Source organism: Phaenicophaeus curvirostris, chromosome 25 (assembly GCF_032191515.1).
Source record: "Phaenicophaeus curvirostris isolate KB17595 chromosome 25, BPBGC_Pcur_1.0, whole genome shotgun sequence".
NCBI lineage: Eukaryota > Metazoa > Chordata > Aves > Cuculiformes > Cuculidae > Phaenicophaeus > Phaenicophaeus curvirostris.
This window is the reverse complement of record NC_091416.1, coordinates 2,788,691-2,806,556: the sequence shown is the minus strand read 5'-3', so window position 1 is coordinate 2,806,556 and position 17,866 is coordinate 2,788,691. Positions and strand designations below refer to the sequence as shown.

The 17,866-nt window shown below is 54.2% G+C and overlaps 2 protein-coding genes across 5 annotated transcripts in view; one reads left to right on the top strand and one right to left on the bottom strand.

Moving 5' to 3' along the window:
- CENATAC (centrosomal AT-AC splicing factor) overlaps window positions 1-17,866 on the top strand; it is a 365,184-nt gene that overhangs the window by 186,059 nt on the left and 161,259 nt on the right. The gene's annotated exons all lie outside the window — the stretch shown is intronic.
- Window positions 1-17,866, bottom strand: part of ZBTB16 (zinc finger and BTB domain containing 16) — a 64,613-nt gene that overhangs the window by 7,811 nt on the left and 38,936 nt on the right. For 2 of the 4 annotated variants that reach the window (XM_069876630.1, XM_069876631.1), the window contains exon 4: window positions 15,205-15,291. The exons of 1 other annotated variant lie outside the window; for it this stretch is intronic. In XM_069876630.1, the coding sequence (XP_069732731.1) occupies window positions 15,205-15,291 (87 nt within the window). Of the gene's footprint in view, window positions 1-5,007; window positions 5,334-6,806; window positions 6,870-15,204; window positions 15,292-17,866 lie in introns of those variants that run through there. One more of the 4 variants, XM_069876634.1, reaches the window with a different exon arrangement.

Here is a 17,866-nt window from a genome sequence, read left to right as displayed (position 1 = left end):
ATCTGGTGGGTCTTTTCCAAGCTGGTGATTCTTTGATTCTACGATTCTATGAGGTGCCTGGGGTCACTGCCATCCCTGCTGCAGCTGAGCTTTGGCATTATGAGGCCTGCCACGAGGACAGCTGCACCAGGAAAGATGGGGACTCAGCTGTAGAGCATCCTGGGGCTCCCACCTCAAGCACATCCCTGTTTTCCCAGCTAGAGAACATCCTGGAGCTCCCAGCTCAAGCACATAGCTGTTCTCCCAGCTGGAGAGCATCCTGGAGCTCCCACTTCATGCACATCCCTGTTCTCCCACCCTAAGGGCATCCTGAAGCTCCCACCTCAAGAACATCCCGGTTCTCCCAGCTAGAGAACATCCTGGAGCTCCCACCTCAAGCACATCCCTGTTCTCCCACCCTAAGGGCATCCTGAAGCTCCCACATCACGCACATCCCGGTTCTTCCAGCTAGAGAACATCCTGGAGCTGCCAGCTCAAGCATATCCCTGGTCTCCCAGCTGGAGAGCATCCTGGAGCTCCCACATCATGCACATCCCTGTTTTCTCAGCTAGAGAACATCCTGGAGCTGCCAGCTCAAGCACATCCCTGTTCTCCCAGCTGGAGAGCATCCCGGTTCTCCCAGCTAGAGAACATCCTGGAGCTCCCACCTCAAGCACATCGCTGTTCTCCCAGCTGGAGAGCATCCTGGAGCTCCCACTTCATGCACATCCCCATTCTCCCACCCTAAGCGCATCCCCAGGCTCCCGGCAGGAGCAGCCCCGAGCCAGCCCTCAGCCATCAGAAGAAAAATCACTCCCGATAAAGAACCGCAGCCGCCCCGAACCAGCGAGAGACGGATTTATTCATTTCCCTGACGTTTTAATGGTTTCTCCCCTTTTTTTGCGGGAAGATGATTACAAATTAAGCAGCATTTAAACGCTTTTTACTGTCAACAATTAAAAGGGGCGAAGGCGGGCGAGCAATTCATTCCCCGGGAAACGCGGTGGCTCTCGGCGGGCGCCGCCGGCCCTTCCCTCTACTGTACACCGCACAATGGCCCCGAGCGCGCCATTAATTTTGCAGGACGTTCAAAAGCAAATTAAAATATAAAAAGCCCCCGGGCACAAAGATAAAAACCGAGGGAGGGGGCGGCGTAGGTCAAGCTCGCAGAATTAAAGTCTTAGCAACCGGGGAGGTTTAAGCGCAGCCCCGTTACGCCGCGTCCGCAGCCACCTTCGCCCATCATCCCTGGTTTTATGTCTCTGCCAGAGCCGGCGCTCTTTGCTGGCAGCTGGAACCATTAACGGGGCGGTTACCGGTGCTGCCGTGGGGCTCGGAGGCGAAGCCAGAGCACGCTGGGATTTGGATGCTCCTTGGGAGAGCAAACCAGCTGCGTCGTGCGAGGCAGGCATCCGAAATCTGGATTTTAGAGGGTGGATGCCCGTTCCAGGGAGGAAAAAACCCTACGGTTGCAAGCCTGGAGATGCACAACCCGCTTCCCCAGCGGCGCCCTCCCAAATAAACGCAATTCCTGGGGACTTAAAGACAAGCGAGGTGGAACACGCAACACTGAGGGGCTGTTCCACCCCATCCAGCTCACGGTGAGGGATGCTGCAGGCACCGCGGCGTCGAGCGCGGCGCCGTCTCCTGCCTCTGCTTCCGCAGGAGGAAGAATTAAAATAAAACCCGCGTGGCGATGGGCATAGGAGACGCTTGGGCAAGGCAGGGAGGGTCTCCCTTCAGAAAGGAGCCGGGCTTGCTCCCGCGCCGTGAAGTTTAGGATGCGGGAGGTGCGCTGGTGGGAGAAAGGCGACACGTCCCCTTTAAAAGGAAATATAATTTACAGTGTGCAGCCAGGCGGCCCATAGTTTCAATCTCGTTTACTATAGAGAAAACTCTGCTAGCTGTTCTCTATCCCACAAATCCGATTTAATCAGACAAGCCAGCCAGCGTGGCTTGAAGTAAAAACGGATAATTAGTAAACAGAGAGCTACTTCAGTGCTTCATTGGCATTCGAGCCGGGCTAGTGTGTCGCATTTAAAATGCAGTCTGATGAAGTTTACAAAATCAAACCATTTGTTACTCCTATTGAAGAGGCTTCAGGCCACTTGCAATTAAATTGGAATTAGTGCTCAGAATGAGATACAGCAAATTCATACTAAAAAGGGATCTGACTTTCAGACATTTGACTTCAAGTTTTTCCCCGTGTGTGTGCACCATCCCACTGGCCCCGTGGCAGCAGCACCGAGCCCAGATCCTGGGTGCAGGTGGATGTCGGGTGACCCAGGAGCAGGGATGCTCTGGAAGCGGGGGCACCGATGTCACCGTGCCAGCGAAGCATCCTCCGCTGAGCCCCCGCTGCGGCACGTGGAGTCGACACTGGGATGTGCAAACCAAACCACTCTTCCCTGAATCCTCCGAACGCTGCCATCTCTGCTGACTTTCCTCGGAGTGATGCAACGAGGCTCAAAAAATGAGTCAGGTCTGTCCATCCATCACAGCAATAATCAATAGAAACCTGTAATCAAAGGCTGTGGAGGGGTGTGCCGGGAAGGCTGTGGGGTTGTGGCAGGCACGAGGATGTGTGCGTCGAAGGATGCCGACAGAGCCCATCGCCGCCTCTCACACCCCACTGTAAAACCCCAAACCCTCCACTCGCGTCCTGCAGATTTGAGGTCTTCAACAAGACCGACTCCTTCTTCAGGCTTTGTATTTAACATAATCTCTTACGCGACGCATGTGCCAAAGAGGAGCACTGAAATCGCCACTGTCTTTAGGACCAAGGCAGACGGCTCCAAAACACCCCGGCTGTGCGGAGCAGGAGCCCAGGGGCTCTTGGCTCTCCCCAGATGAGATTTCAGAGATGCCTGATGTTTTTTTTGCCAGCATGTCAAGGGCTCCCTACCAGCCTCCACCTCCCGGACAATGCTGCTGGCTGCAGCTGCAGGCTGCTGCTGTGCATGAAAAGCAGCGTTAGGGGAGGACGGTGTTTTTAGCATCCTCGGGGATGTGGAGGAGAGCGGATGAAACCATCAGTGACCGCAGCCCGGAGCTGCACATAGTCATCCTGTAGGAAAGCGGGCAGGGAGGGACCTGGGGTGCCAGCAACGGGGGCATCACCTGGGGCTTCCCCACACACGACCCCATCGCTGCCGTCATGCATCGTGGGCTGGACCCCTCGCTGCCCGGCAGCAGAGTGGACGGAGGCCACCCCGGCTTGGGCAACACGTGTAAGGATAGAACTGAGAACCCTTAAAGCCAGTGGGACTTAAGGACGTACTTAAGGCGCCAGGCTCAGCTCGGCACAGAGGGCTCCCTGGGGATGCCGCGCACGTCCCGCTGGCACCGAGCCGAGGAGGAGGATGGGTGATGAAGGACAGGCTGAAGCAGCAGGCACAGTCCCAGTCCCAGGGATGCTGGATCCCAGCACCAAGGTTGCATTTCGCCCCAGGAGGGTGGTGGATGAGAGCTGCTCGGGGTGAGAAGATTAACCCAGTTTCAGTGTCTGTTTTCGGGATTATTACGAAACTAAAAGTGCTGCTTTTGGTGGCAGCACTGAAGCAAACCTGTGGGGTGGTGCGGAGGAGCCCTTCCCCGATGCTGCTGTTGGGATGTGGACACATGGGGTTTTGGTGCTGCTGAGGGGTGACGGTGTCACCCACTACCACGCTGACTGCTTGGTTGAAACCCAGCAAGCCTACAGCTTTCGTGGTTAAGTAGAGAGAGGGGGAAAGCCACCCCCCAATGGTGAACACACGATACATGCATTTTGTATCAGAGTCACCAAATCATCCTGGTTTCAAAGGCTGCCTCTGGACTCCACAGCCTGGCTTCCACGCTAATTAACATCTTTATGGAAGGCAACTTCTCCCAAGGGGGCATTTGTTTGATTATTATTATTTACTTGGAGATAGCACAGCTTTCTTCCCAACTTTAACTGACTACGGGAAATTAATTCTTAAAAAGCGGCTGGCGCTGCCTGCTCTTCTGCTGCTGGTTTTCCTCTGGGGGTGGCTGGGATGTGGCTGCGCTGCTTATAACAGGAGGGCAGGGTTTGCCTCCTCCCGGCACTGCCCGCTGCCTCGGCACCCGTTCACCTTTTTACCAGCACCTAGAAAAGCCCCAGTGCTTCAGAGCAGATGTACCACACTGACCTTGCGAAAAAAACCACCCCCAACCCTAAACGCTTTGATTTTCACCCCCGCAGAGATGCACGGTGAGGCTTGCTGCCTGGCTGCAGCCCTGCTCTCCTCATCGCTGGGGTGGGATGCACGCAGAGGATGCTCGGAACGTGGGGAGCGGGCACCAAGCCCTGAGCGCAGCGCTGGCACGGGGCAGCTCCTGCCCGCCGGGGCTGATTTATTCTGGGGGCCATCTGGACCTGGGGGACAATGCGGTCCCGCATCTCAGTGACCCCGCGCATTAGTCACACCCTCCCTGCTCGACCTCTCCATCTCCCTTTCAGCGCGGTGGGATGAGCGCATCCCCTTCTTGCCTCCCTTTCGGGGGGGGCCCGTGCTCCCCCGGGTCCCATCGGCAGCACCTCATCCCTTTCCCCACTGCCCTGCATCTCCATCGCCGCCACCATCACCACCATCGCCTTCCCTCATGCTCAGGCAAGAACGATTACGAGGGAGAGCGAGCGGGGAGGGAAGGAGCCCAGCGACTATTAGCAGCGGCGGCTTTATGGCAACAGGCACACAACTCATTCGTTTCATGTTTCGCGGAATATAAAAGCGCCGAAACATTTTAATTTTAAATTCTTATCATTGAATTTACTGCTTTTCTCTCGCAATGATTTGTGTTGCTTTTTAATTTTTACAGTCTCTACAGAAGCCAGATGCTACCGCCTAGGGCCAAAATAATAAAAACCCGCCGCAGTCGCGAGTTACAGAACAAAAAGGAAACGCGCGGCTGACAGAAGTTAATATCTCAATTTAACAGTGCTGCTCCGCTAATGATCCTTTGATATGTGTTTATTTAGAAAGGTCTGATCTTGACCTTGAAAGCAAACTAAACCGCAAAGTCTTTATGAGAGGAGAGAAAGACTTTATTTATAGACTGGCTTTGCGTCAATCACGGCGGCAGCTGGACCCGCGCGGGGTAAATGCTGCCAGCCAGCCCGCGGGTCCAAACTGGGACCTCATCGAGGGATGCGGTTTCAAGGGGGCTGTAGCGGCTTGTGGAGGGGGTAGGATGCTGAGCCCAAACCGAGGGGTGCGGGTGGTCCCTTGGCGGCCAGGGATGGTCCAGGCACGGCCCTGTCACCAGCACAGGGGACAAGTGACCCCCTGAGCATCTCCTGTCCGAGCCCTTCTCCTCAGCACGTGGGAAGAGCCACCTTTGCTCTCTGGCTGTGACAGAATCATGGAATAACCAGGTTGGAAGAGACCCACTGGATCATCGAGTCCAACCATTCCTATCAAACACATAGAATCATAGACACATAGAATCACAGACAGCATCCAGCCGTGTCCTGCCCTTCCCAAACACCATCCCCAGGCTTTGGATGCTCAGCATCACCCAGACCTGCACTGACAGAGAATGAGCACGTTTTCCTCCTGAAGAAACCGAGTGTTGTGTAAACCTCGCCTTTGGGAATGAAAACCTGAGGAGCTTTTTAGGCACCAATCCCATTTTACTACATTTCCACCCCTTGGCTTGGGGAGGTGAGAGCTTCCCGAGCTCCTGCCATCACAGAAGCCTGGGAACATGCTGTGGAGGCTTCGTGCCTATGCTGCACTGTGCTTTCAAGCTTCATTTCTATTATTTTAGGCCAAGTGGTTGTTTGAAGATGTTTACAACCCCTGAAGCCTTCTGGCTGAAGCCGGAGGCGTGCAAAAGGTGAAACCCTCAGGGCCTTTTTCTTGTAGCGAATATCTGTCAAAATATATCAATATACATCAAAAACATTCAGGCTGCTAAAACTGCAGCGCATCAACGAGCATCCTTTAGGCATTTTGGTACCAACGAACTCACTGTCACGGCACGAACTGCACCACCAGCACTATGATAACCTGCACCAAGAAGCGTGGATGGGAGGATGCGGGATGGCGGTGTCGGTGCCACGCTGCCACTGAATAAAGCCCTCTGGAGGTGGAGGTGGCCACCAAGGGCTTCTCTGCATGCTGGCTGGAGCAATAAACCAGGCAACGAGCCTGTTTGGCTGCACAGCCGAGCGGGGAGAGCTGGGCAGCACCACACCTTGCAAACTGTTCTCAGTTTAAATCCCCAAAGGAGCCAGCGAGAGCAATTCAGCCTCAACAAAGGCGTGAAAAACAGCAAGCTTGGAGCCGAGAGAAACTCTGAAAAGACACCTATGAGCAGGGGGGATGCACCTTCCCTCTGCAGCAACCAAACGTGCCCCAGAGCTGGCATCGTGCCGGCAGGAGGGGCCGATGCTCAGGGACGCGAGCGCTGCTGAACTGAGCTTGCACGGATGTGCCTCGTGCATCCCAGCTCCGTCGCGCATGATCATCCTTGGCAAAACCCACTGTTCAGCTCCTGCCACTCCTAAAGACGCAGCTGGAAGAGCTGCCCTCCTTCCCAGCAAAACAAACACCACTTGAACAAAATGCATTCATCTGTTTGGTATCTGCCTGTCTTTGTGCAGCAACTCCCCTCGGTGCCGCTTTCTTCTAAGTCCCAGCTCCCTCCATCCTTGGAGAATCCTGAATCCATCCCTGCCATTCCCAAGGAAGCCACGCGTCGCGGATCCATCCTTGCCCTTCCCAAGGACAAACACTTCCCCTGGGGCAACCAGAGGCGATTTGCAGTGGTGTTTCTGGCCACAACATCAGAAGCAAAGCTGTCATCTACTCGCTAACTCGTTGTCACCACGCCGGCTTCCCCGATTTCCTCTTCCCAATCGGAATTTGGAGTGGAACCAGCTGAAAAAATAATTTGACTTACTGTTGAAAACCTAACATATTTTCCCCACTGCTTTCCCTGTGATGGTTAAATGAACGTGTTAGAAACTGCTGCATTGTTAGAGAAAGACCTTCGGTGAGGAGATGAAGCTCTCACCAGTGTTCCTGGTCCACTGGCCAAGGAATCTCCCAGCCGAGCATTTTCCAACCGGCATCTTGTGGTGGGTGTGCACTTTTCCCTAGCAGGAGGGTTTTAGGGGACAGCAGATGATGTGCCGGGTGAGCGGTGTTATGCCCTTCCCACATGGTGCCCCTACGCTTACCTATGGGGCTATAGCATCCCATCAATAGGAATGGTTGGACTCGATGATCCAGTGGGTCCTTTCCAACCTAGTGATTCTATGATCTCGCGGGAGACCAGCATCATCACAGCCACCATCAACATCACCACCGCTACCACCCTCCTCACCGCTGCCCTTCCCACCATCGCCATCGGCATCATCCCACCCAGTCCTGGATGCCTCCTGGCCAGGGTGGTACCACTCCAGCATCCTCCGGTGGCACCGGGGAGCCCACGTTGGCATCCCAGCTGATGAAAGGACCCTTTCCGCACGGCCAACGGAGCCACCGGCTGCTGCGAGGCACAAAGCCGGGACTCGCAGCGTCCGCTTATTATTCCTGCACCCCCACCATTAAAAAAAAAAAAAAAAAAGAGAGAAAAGATGAAAAGGGCCTCTCGGTAAAGCTGGGGAGCAGCAGAACGGTCCTGAGAGCGGTCTCTCCCCCGTTTCTTGTGGGTTTTTTTTTTATTGTAAAGCGGGGAGACGCGAATCCCGGGGGACAAAAGTAACTGCTAAGGTAAGTTAAACCTTGTCGAGATGAACTTTCCTGCTACTTTTAATTAAAAGTTCTTTGGAATTAAAAAGGACACTATTCAGGAAAGGCTGAAAAAAAAAAATTCATTGACACCAGCCCGCCCCCCTCCCCTTTTTCCCAAGGAAAAGAAAAAGCTGTTTTTGTGTGTCTGCTCACCCAGCCCGCACTGTACAAAAGGAAGCGGATTTGCAGCAAGACACATGAGATGACCCCCTGACCCCGAGCCGCTGAAAAGTCCTCAATGGCATAAATACCAGATAATCAATCACATACCAGGAGGGCTGGTCCCCCTGCCCTCGGCCCCGCCGCCGGGTTTATGAGAGATGCACTGTAAACGGACACCGGCTCCTGACGGGAGGCCCCTCTCGGCATTCCTCTGCCGGACCAGGAGACCCCGGCCGCCTCCTCGCCCGCGTTTCATCCCTATTTTATAAAACCCCAACGTGGCCGCTCCGAGCATCCCCCAGAGCGCGTGAACACGTCAACCACCAGCGCGTTTTCTTGCCCGCTCCGGAGCAAAGGGGTAGGAGAAGCGTCTCTCCGTGCTCCGCGGCGATGTCCAAGCGCCCTCAAAGCCATCGCGTGGCCAGTGCCAAGGCAGGAACGAAGAAACCAGGGCAAACCCAGCCCAATCTGAAGATGGTTTTGCTTTTTTAGGGGATTTACTTGCTTTTTTGGAGCCTCCACAGGTTCTAGCAGTGCCCGTACAGTGCTGGTTCCCCTTGCTGGGGCTCCGTCAAGCATCTTGAATGCGAGGAGGCTGCCGGGTCCCCCCATTCTCTGGATGTTAAAGCTTTCAAGGGAGGGAGGGAAAAAAAAGAATTGCTAAGATACTACCCTGGTTCGGTTAAATGGGGAGCCACTCGGCAACTAAATTTGATAATGCTTTTGTCCACGGGTCAGAGGTTAAATATGTTCACACTAATCCCCTTCATCTAGAATTAAAGGACAAGAAAGATTTCTCCGTAGCTTAGCGAGAGGGCTTTTCTCATCGCGCTTTAAATAGTATTTGCACAGGAAAATTAAAGGCCGGCCATTGGCCGCTGGCTGCGGACGCCGATGCGTGGATCGGCCACAATTCCATCTCCCGACTTGGGTTTGGTGATTCCAGCTGCTCACACGAAGCCCAACCTCACCACGCTTCCCGACGAGCCCACCTTGAAGCGTGGAAACGCTTCCAACGGTGGAAAAAGCAGCCGTGCTCTGGGAGGCAGGGAGATTCCCGGTTTCAGGAATGTGCTCCGGGACTCGGATTTCAAGCGCTGTCACAGGACATTACTGTCAGACAAAGGGGCTCTGTGCTGTACCCCCCGGGACCCGGGATCCTGCAGAAGCCCCGGGCCGGCGGCACGCACGGTCCAGCCGGGGATGGAGCTAACGAGGCGATGCCAACGACCCCGCGCCACGCTCGGAGGCGGCAGGGGCAAGCTGGAGGATGCAACGCAGCTTCTTGCATCCCAGCTCGCGTGGGAAAAGCACCTGGGCCACGAGCAGGGAAGCACGGGAGGGTCAGGAAGCTTATGCTGCTCACCCTTCCCTCGACCCCTTCCGTTTTCAGTCCTCTTCGAAAATAAACTTGGCCACGAGAGGATTTAAATAGCTCAGCGCTTTGGTTTGGATGCGTTCAGATTGCTCTGCTTTACCGCCCTTCCTCAGCTCATCGTTTTCGTTTCATTCTGCCACAGGCGGGGATTGGAGCGAGCGAGTCTCCGCTCCCTGTCAGCAGCCAAAATGAAGCTGGGAGCATTTTTCCAAGGTTCTTATAAATACATTTGCAGGCGATGCTGCACAAAAGATGCCACGCCTGCACATGGTACATTTGGCTCCAGTCAGATGCCTGTACCCAAAAATGTCACAGCCGCCACAAAAGCATCTTTACTCTCGGCATTTCAAAACTTCAGTCGCTCCTGAAGCCACAAAACACCGGCGGTGCCTCTGGCAGCAGCTCCCCAGCCCCAAATCTGATTTTCCCAGGTTGGTCAAGGATTCCCATTGGGCACTGACGGTGTTTGAAGGCGCCAGGAATAAAGTCTTTGCACTCTGCCTGTAGGATGGGTAACCAGATTTGTTTCCTAAGTCATGATTTGAACCCAGCACCAAATGTCTCCATTCCGGTGCATGATAGGGCACTCCTGGATCCTCTACAGGAGCTGTGACCCTTGCATGTGATCTGAACCCATCTCAGCCCCATATCTAGCGCTCGCAGCCTCTGATAGAAGTGTTAGGGTAGGGTGGCACGATGGAGGAGCATGCACGGGGGGATCGTGCTGCGTTTCCATTCCTCAGCATCCAAAATCTGTGCTTGCATCCACTGGAAAAACGCAAAGCATCATCTGGGCATCGCTACACGGCGTCGCCCACGCTCCCTCCCCCAGCCGGGACCGCGCAACCGGAGCGAGCGCGGGAGGGATAATTACCTCTAAGCGTACTTAATACTACAGTGCATTATCTCTAGCTATGGAGAAAAATGCTATCTGGCGGTATTTCCCCCAGAAGCCTCATCGAGCGCGCTCTGAAAACCCTCAGGAGTCCCGTGAAACCGTAATAGAAAGTCATGGGCAGCCCAGGGATGGTTCGGTAAGGAAACACCGACTGCTCGAGGCCGGGCACTGCTCTGATCGAGCACTGAAAAGAGTCAAGAACTGCAGCTCCCGCACCCAAACCTCCCACACAGGGATGTTGGTGGCAAGAGGCAGCTCCGAGACAACCCCCGGACGCTGCTGGAGTCAGAGGAGCATCCCAGTGGAAAGCTGGTGGGGTGACGGCGCCACGCTGAGCGCAAGGCAAACAGAATTTATGTCTCGATGTAATTTACGGCTCATATCACCAAACTCGCCCGTTACGTTCCACCTGCTCAAAATCCTGAATTTCCAACACCGAAAAAACCCGATGTCTGTAACATCACTGAGATTTTTCAGGCAGGTACCATTTTGAGGCAGAGAAAGTGAAGCAAAAGGGAGACGAGGAGATAAATACCTAATTAACTGGACCAAATGTAAATTTTCATAGAACAGAGAGAGACGGCGCCTGCCCGTGTGACAGCGCAGCATCAGCAGGCTCCCTCCTCCGGGCTCCCACGCATCCCCCCTGCCAACCCAAGAATCTAACAGGGTTTTTGGGATGCTCTTTCACAGAAAAATGCCATTTAAAGAAGAGATCAATTAAAACCAATCACTGTGTGCCCCAGTGTGCATTTAAAATGGGAGCAGAATTTATTTTGGGGGAAAAAAGTGCTTAAAGCCCTGCAGACAGAGAGGGAAGATGAGCTTCCCAAGCAGCCGCTGGGCACAGGACCCAGCGCAGGGCATCCCGCTGCCACCACTGTCTCCTCTCCTGAGTTCTTGATCCCATGCGCTGGATTTCTCTCCCTTTGTACCTCTGCTTATACCGCACGACTGTTTTGAATCTCTAAAATAATGTGACAAGTTAATGATGGCACAATTATCTAAATGTTTAACAGACATGTTATCTAAGTGAATCGGATTGAGATTCCATCCCGCTGACAATAAACATCAATGGGAGAGCAGAAAGTGATAGGCAAATTATCGCCAACCCTGCAATTTCAATGCTATTAAATTTGGAGGAATAACAGCCCTGAGGCCTGTAAACTCCGAGTAAAATAGACCCTTGTGTTTGGCCAACTATTAAATCAAAATGCTACCAACATCCCTGCAAAAAAAAAAAAAGGGGGGGGGGGGAGGGAGGGGGGAAAGGGGGGTGAAATTTATAGCTTTTCCATTTTCAGTTCCACGTTGCTTTTATTAACTCGCTTCTGCATCCCAGCGAAGGCATCACCAGCCGGAGGATGGGAAGGATGCAGGCAGGGAACGCGGGCAGGTGATGCTTAGAGGTGATGCGGCCAGGGATGCTCGCAGGGGAAGGCGAAGGCTCCCCTGCATCCTCCGCAGAGCGTCCGGGGGCACGCCGACCCCACAAATCAAGAAGCCAACTACATGCCGAAGAAAACACACTCTATATTAGGCGTCCAGCACGCCCACGTGAAATTGGGTCAGGAGTAAATCTGCGCTGGCCCGCTGGCTGACACCGGCTGCCCAGCACATAGAGGCTCGCGCGTGTTAATTGCCTTGGCACACGGGAGGCAACTCGAGACGAGTCACCTCTGATATTTATAAAAGTCGGCAGCGAGCCCGCACCCCATTAGCAGGAACAGCAGCCGCGCGAGCATCCCGAGCCCCAGCGGCGCTTGCTGGGGGTCCTTGGGCTGTCACCTCAATGCATTTTGGTTTTTCCTCTATGTTTTAGGAGAAGGGGAAGGAATTTTCCACCCTCTCCCCCCCTGGGGTGGCTTTGCTGCTGGAAGGGGAGCCAAAACAGTTGCTGCTTTTCCTATTGCTGCGGGACGGGGGCCAAGGACAGTGAACACCCGGAGAGGGCGTCTCAGCCCAGAGCTGAGCGGGCTGTACACAGCCAGGGCCGTGTTTATAAGCAGACACTATTTTTTCTTAGATTATTGTTGTTTTTTACCTCACATCAAAAAGCAGGGCGTAGGTTTTCTACCGTAACAAACAGGCGCCGTATGACACAGCACCGGGCTGGCTTCGTATTTTGTGCTGTCATTTGAAGGAGCAATAGGAAAAAAAATAAGTGAGATAAAGGGTGGTCCCGGATCCTGCCTCTTCACCCGAGAAACAGCCCCACAGGCTGATAAAGAAACCCCCCCAGAGTCCTTTATCTCTGTTGCAGAAAGGCTCGCGAGCTGTAGGGCACCTGGACAAGCAGCAACTGTTCTCAGACAGGTCCCGCATCCTCCCCTGAGCATCGTGGTTTGGAGCAGGCTGCACCACACCCACCCCGCTCCGTTTTTGACATCATTCCTGAAAGATTCTACCAGCACATCTACCAAAAAGGATTGGTTTTTTGGTTTTTTTTTTTTTTTTTTTCTTTTAATGTCTGGATGGTTGGAAAGTCTTATACCAACCAGCCTGGTGCTAAGGGTGAAGGGAGCACATCCCCCGCTAAAAGTCCTTTCTGGGAGATGCTGTTATTTGGGAGCAGAGCTAATTATAGCAACAGCAGGGGAGGGATGCTCTCCATGCCAGGGCAGGGCTCTCTGCGTGCCACCGGAGGAGAGGAAACGATTAATTTTGTCTGCCTTGGTCACTCAGCCCCTCTCTGCCACGTACCGGAGCCGCCCGTGTTTACAGCGGAGGCAGCGATGATAAACACGCTCCACCTGGGTCACCACGTCCCTCACGCTCCCCTTTCCTGTCGCCCTTTGAGCTTTGGAAGGGTCCAGCCCCCAGGGTTTTAATGCCCACAGAAGAGTTAAGGTTGATAGCAGAGCCGTGTTAGCCACTCTGCATCCGTGGGATGTTTTGGGGTGTGGGCATCGTTAAATTGCTGCGTAACAGCATCCACTCTGATGTCACACATAAGCTATGGAGTCTTGGGTACTGAGGGGAGCCGGGAGAAGAGGAGGCTGAGGGGAGACCTCATTGCTCTCTCCAACTACCGGAAAGGAGGTTGTGGAGAGGAGGGAGCTGGGCTCTTCTCCCAAGGGACAGGGGAAGGACAAGAGGGAATGGCCTCAAGCTCTACCAGGGGAGGTTCAGGCTGGACATTAGGGAAACTTTTTTCACGGAAAGGGTCATTGGTCCCTGTCCGAGGCTGCCCAGGGAGGGGGTTGAGTCACCTTCCCTGGAGGGGTTTAAGGGCCGTGTGGACGAGGTGCTGAGGGACATGGGTTAGTGTTGGATGGGAATGGTTGGACTCGATGAGCCGATGGGTCTTCCAGTCTGGTGATTCTATGATTCTATGAATGCCTCAGGATATTCAACAGGTCCAGGAAATATAAGGAAATGGGGAGGGAGCTGTTATTTGCTCCCTGCCTTGGCTTAGGTCGCTTGGAGAGCGGAGTCAGTCCCTTCGCTTTGCCGGCCGCCCCATCAGAAGCCGTTCCTCCTCCTTAACCTACAGCACACTCCACTTTTAAAAAGATCATGATTTGTAAAGCCTCCAGCCGTCGACTCCAGATGAGGAGGGCAATTACTTTACAATTTACAAACTGGTGCTCAGCCAGCTCCGGGATCAGATGACGGCCGGAGCTATTCCTGCCTGGTGACACAGCACTTTGCCTTGCTGGCTGGTCCTCAAACCCACGGCGCGAAGCCGGTTGGACTCTCCGTGCCAACCCAGCACCCGCACGTCGTCTTGCCACCTCCCAGTGCAAACTCGGCCATTAGTGGCATTTACTGGGGACTTGAGCACTGAAAGACGAGCCTGTGCTCTGCTAAACCATTCCCAATATAATGTGGGGAGGAGCGGGCGCTGTTCCCTGCTCCAGCCTGGTTTGAGGGCTTTGAACGGCTCCACCTGGGACCGTCTGGCCACGAACGCGCTGGAGCAAACCCTTCCTGGGCAAAGTGGCCTTTGCAAGATGCATAAAGAGCTCCTTGTGCTCCGATGGCAGCGCAACAGCAGAAACGTGGCACAAGCCAACTGCTGCGAGCCGCCTGGAAAGGGTCGGTGTTTTGCTCGCAGAGGGAACAAATTACTGAGCATTTGCTGCGCCGTCGTTTCCCACGTGCGTAGGTTAACGCTGAGCAATAAATGCAACGGCACTGTGCAAACTGGTGCCTCGTACCTGTGTTCTAGTGGAAAAGGAGCTGGGGGTCCCTCGCTCCTCCAAAGCACAAGCACCAAGAAGCCAAATAATCACCCAAGCTGCAAAGCCAGAAAGGCTCGGCCACAGCAACGGCTCCGGTTGGGGTTTTAAACTCGTATGAGTACAGGGAAAGAGGGTTTCTGCGCACAGATGAGTCCAGCCCGCCCCAAAGCTCCATCCTTGGGTCCCAGGTCCCTGAACATCCTTTCCTATGAGTGGCTGCAGACCCACTGCACAGCCTTGTGGTCCAGCAGGCCCTCACACCCACGTACAAACCTCACAGCAGCTCCAGCTGCAACACATGTATTCCTACTAATGCTCTGAAAACCAGCAACAGATCCATCAGCACCGGCTGGGATTCACAAATGATTTGTAACTCATCACTCATAGGCTCCTGAGCATCCAAACACTCATGACAAGGGTAGTTATCCCTTGGGAAGCTTCTCTTAAACCTGAATGGTGACCAAAGTGCCATCGTTCTTGTCAAATTTTGCTGCACGTGGAGCTGAGGGTGACCAGAAAGTGGTGCAAGGATGCCGAGTTTAACCAAGACACAGGTCATACTCCTCCTTCCACCAAATGCACCGCTCCGCAAAACCAGACTGAAATGAGGAGCAGCAAACACCCTCGCAAATGCCATACACAACTTTGAACACAAGTACAAAACCACTTCCAATGAAGAGTTTGGCAGAGAACACAGCCGACTTACCTTAAACTTAAGTCAAGGAACAGATCTGGGCAGGGCAGAAGCGGGAACGGCAAAGGGTTAACCTCCCCCTTGAGCAAGAGGTTATGAAAGCAGCCTAAATATTAAACTTGTGCCTAAGTGAAGGATGGAAAGGGAGGGCCACGTACCGGTGTGCGTCTGCCTGTGTGTCTCCAGGGCGTCTTCCTTCGAGAACTGGGCGCCGCACTGATCGCAGACCAGGGCTTTGGCGCCCGCTGCGGAGAGAAAGGCAAGAGGAGGGTTATTCGAGGGACACCTGCCTGAACTGAAGAGGGGGACAACGCTGAGGCCACCGGTATTGTTGAAACCGCAAGACTGGTGCAATGGAGAGGGTCTCATGGTTTATATCCCCCTACAGCCCCGAAGGGCAGTGCCTGGTGTAACCCCGGCATCCCACTCTCTGCACATAACGAGCTGCTTGCCAGGAAAAAAATTAAATATTTGGTCTTTTTTTTAAAAAAAAAAATCATTAAACATCAATGTGCTTCATTAGCATTGCAACCCATCTAATTGCAATTGGTTTCCTGCCCCCTCCCATCGCAGCTGCCGTTGCCAGTACCCAAGGATGGTACCCGAGGATGCATCTGGTCAAAAGATGTGGCTGAGCTTGGAAGTGTCTTCGGTTACTGGAGAGAGGCGTGGTACTGGAGGGAATGTTTAGAAAATCACTATCAACATGTGCCGCTAGTTCAGGCGAGGGAAAAAACAGGATGCCCAGCAGCAGATAAGTAATTGCCAGATAAAAACAGATTAACGATACACACCACGTCCAAAGCGCCACTGCCGGGACGCAGCTGCGGACCCATTTCTTAGATTTCGAGGCTTGATTCAGCTGCTGAGCATGACAGAGCAGCCTCAAGGCGAGGGCATCACTGTGCAGTGTGCCGTGCCACCCATTTCCAGGGGTCCAGGCAACCTCTCCTACCCCCTTCCCAGCCCCCATCCCAGTGTCAGGTTGGGATTGAGAGAAAGGTGCCCAGGAAAGGCAACAGGGAGAGAGGGAGGTAGCACGAGATGCATTAAAAAGAGAATTCCTTCGCCTTTAAATTGTCTCGGTAACGGCTGGCTCGCAGGCAGAAATATTTGGCAGCGGCGAAATTAAAAGTGATAAATTTTCTCGCCAAGCGTTGATCGATAATAGAGGTCTCATCTGTTAATCAATACGACAGTCTGCCTGTTTACTGTGCATATGTTGCTCTCCGCCGCCCTCGCCGCGATGTCAAGTTTGCATTCAAAACAACCCGAGTGTGCACGGGCCACATGGCTGATCCCGGAGGGAGACGGACGGGGAAAAAGGGCTGTGGGGTGACGGGAGGAGGGCGGTGGGGCAGCTGAAAGGGGACGCGGAGCATGACACGGATGCGGGAGCTGCCGGTGGCCCCTTCCCATCACCCACGGCAGGGAGAGGAGAGAGGCTCTAAGGGCACCGAGAGCTCCCGGGATGGGGAGAAGCTGCCGGAGCGGCAAGGGGATGGGGATCGATAGGGCAGCGGCCACGGGCTGCCCTCCGCCTGGCATGCTGGCGCGGGTGATGCGCAGCCGGCAGTTGCCAAGGCAATGACTCTCCATCGCCACTCGAAGCTCCTCCAGCCCCACCGCCACCGAGCACGAGCCGGGAGGATACAGCAACAGGTCCTTGCCCCCTCCCCGTGGCTGCATCCACGCGCCTGAGTTGTGCCAAAGGGGGAGTTTCATAGAATCATAGAATAACCAGGTTGGAAGAGACCCACTGGATCATGAGTCCAACCATTCCTATCAAACACTAAACCATGTCCCTCAGCACCTCATCCACCTGTCCCTTACACACCTCCAGGGAAGGTGACTCAACCCCCTCCCTGGGCAGCCTCTGCCAGGGACCAATGACCCTTTCCGTGTAAGTTTTTTTCCTAATGTTCTGCCTAAACCTCCCCTGGTGGAGCTTGAGGCCATTCCCTCTCGTCCTGTCCCCTGTCCCCTGGGAGAAGAGCCCAGCTCCCTCCTCTCCACAACCTCCTTTCAGGGAGTTGGAGAGAGCAATGAGGTCTCCCCTCAGCCTCCTCTTCTCCAGCCTAAACACCCCCAGCTCTCTCAGCCGCCCCTCTTGTTCTCCAGCCCCTTCCCCAGCTTCGTTGCTCTTCTCTGGACTCGCTCCAGAGCCTCAACATTGCTTTTCTTCCCCCATTTCCACGCAGGGCGAGGGGGAAGGATGCATCCTGGTGCCACGCGCCCTTCGAGAGCCGAGCGCGGGCACGGCCAGAGGGGCCGCAGGAGCCCACGTTGCGCAGCGCGGAACGGCAGCAGCGTCCAGCATCTGGCTGGGGGTGGGGGGGGACAGAAAAAATTCCTGGCGAGGCGAAAATAAACAGGGCGAATGCCGGGAGGAGCTGGGCGCGCTCGCTTACATAAGGAAGCACAGCGTGTACCAAAACAGCGGACCCAAAAAAAGCCGGAGCTGTCAGAACAATGAGTACTCTGTACTCATTGTTCTGACAGCTCCGGCATTTTTCTCTGGCGCTCCAGTACCTCTTATCAGCGCGGGAACAGCACGCCGCCTGCCAATTTCCAAAGGCCAGGACTGCGTGTTCTTTCCCTCAAGTAGATGTGTACTCCAGGCAGGGGAATTTTTTTTTCTCTCTCTCTCTTCTTTTTTTTTTTTTTCTCATCAGCAAAACAAAACCTGATCCAGAGCCAGGATTCCTGTAATGTACACACGCTCGCGGAGAGGGGAGGAGGAGGAGGAGGAGGGAGGGCGGCGATTGAATATGTAAATAGTTCAAGGTTAATTTTACTATGTGAGTCACTGGGAAAAAT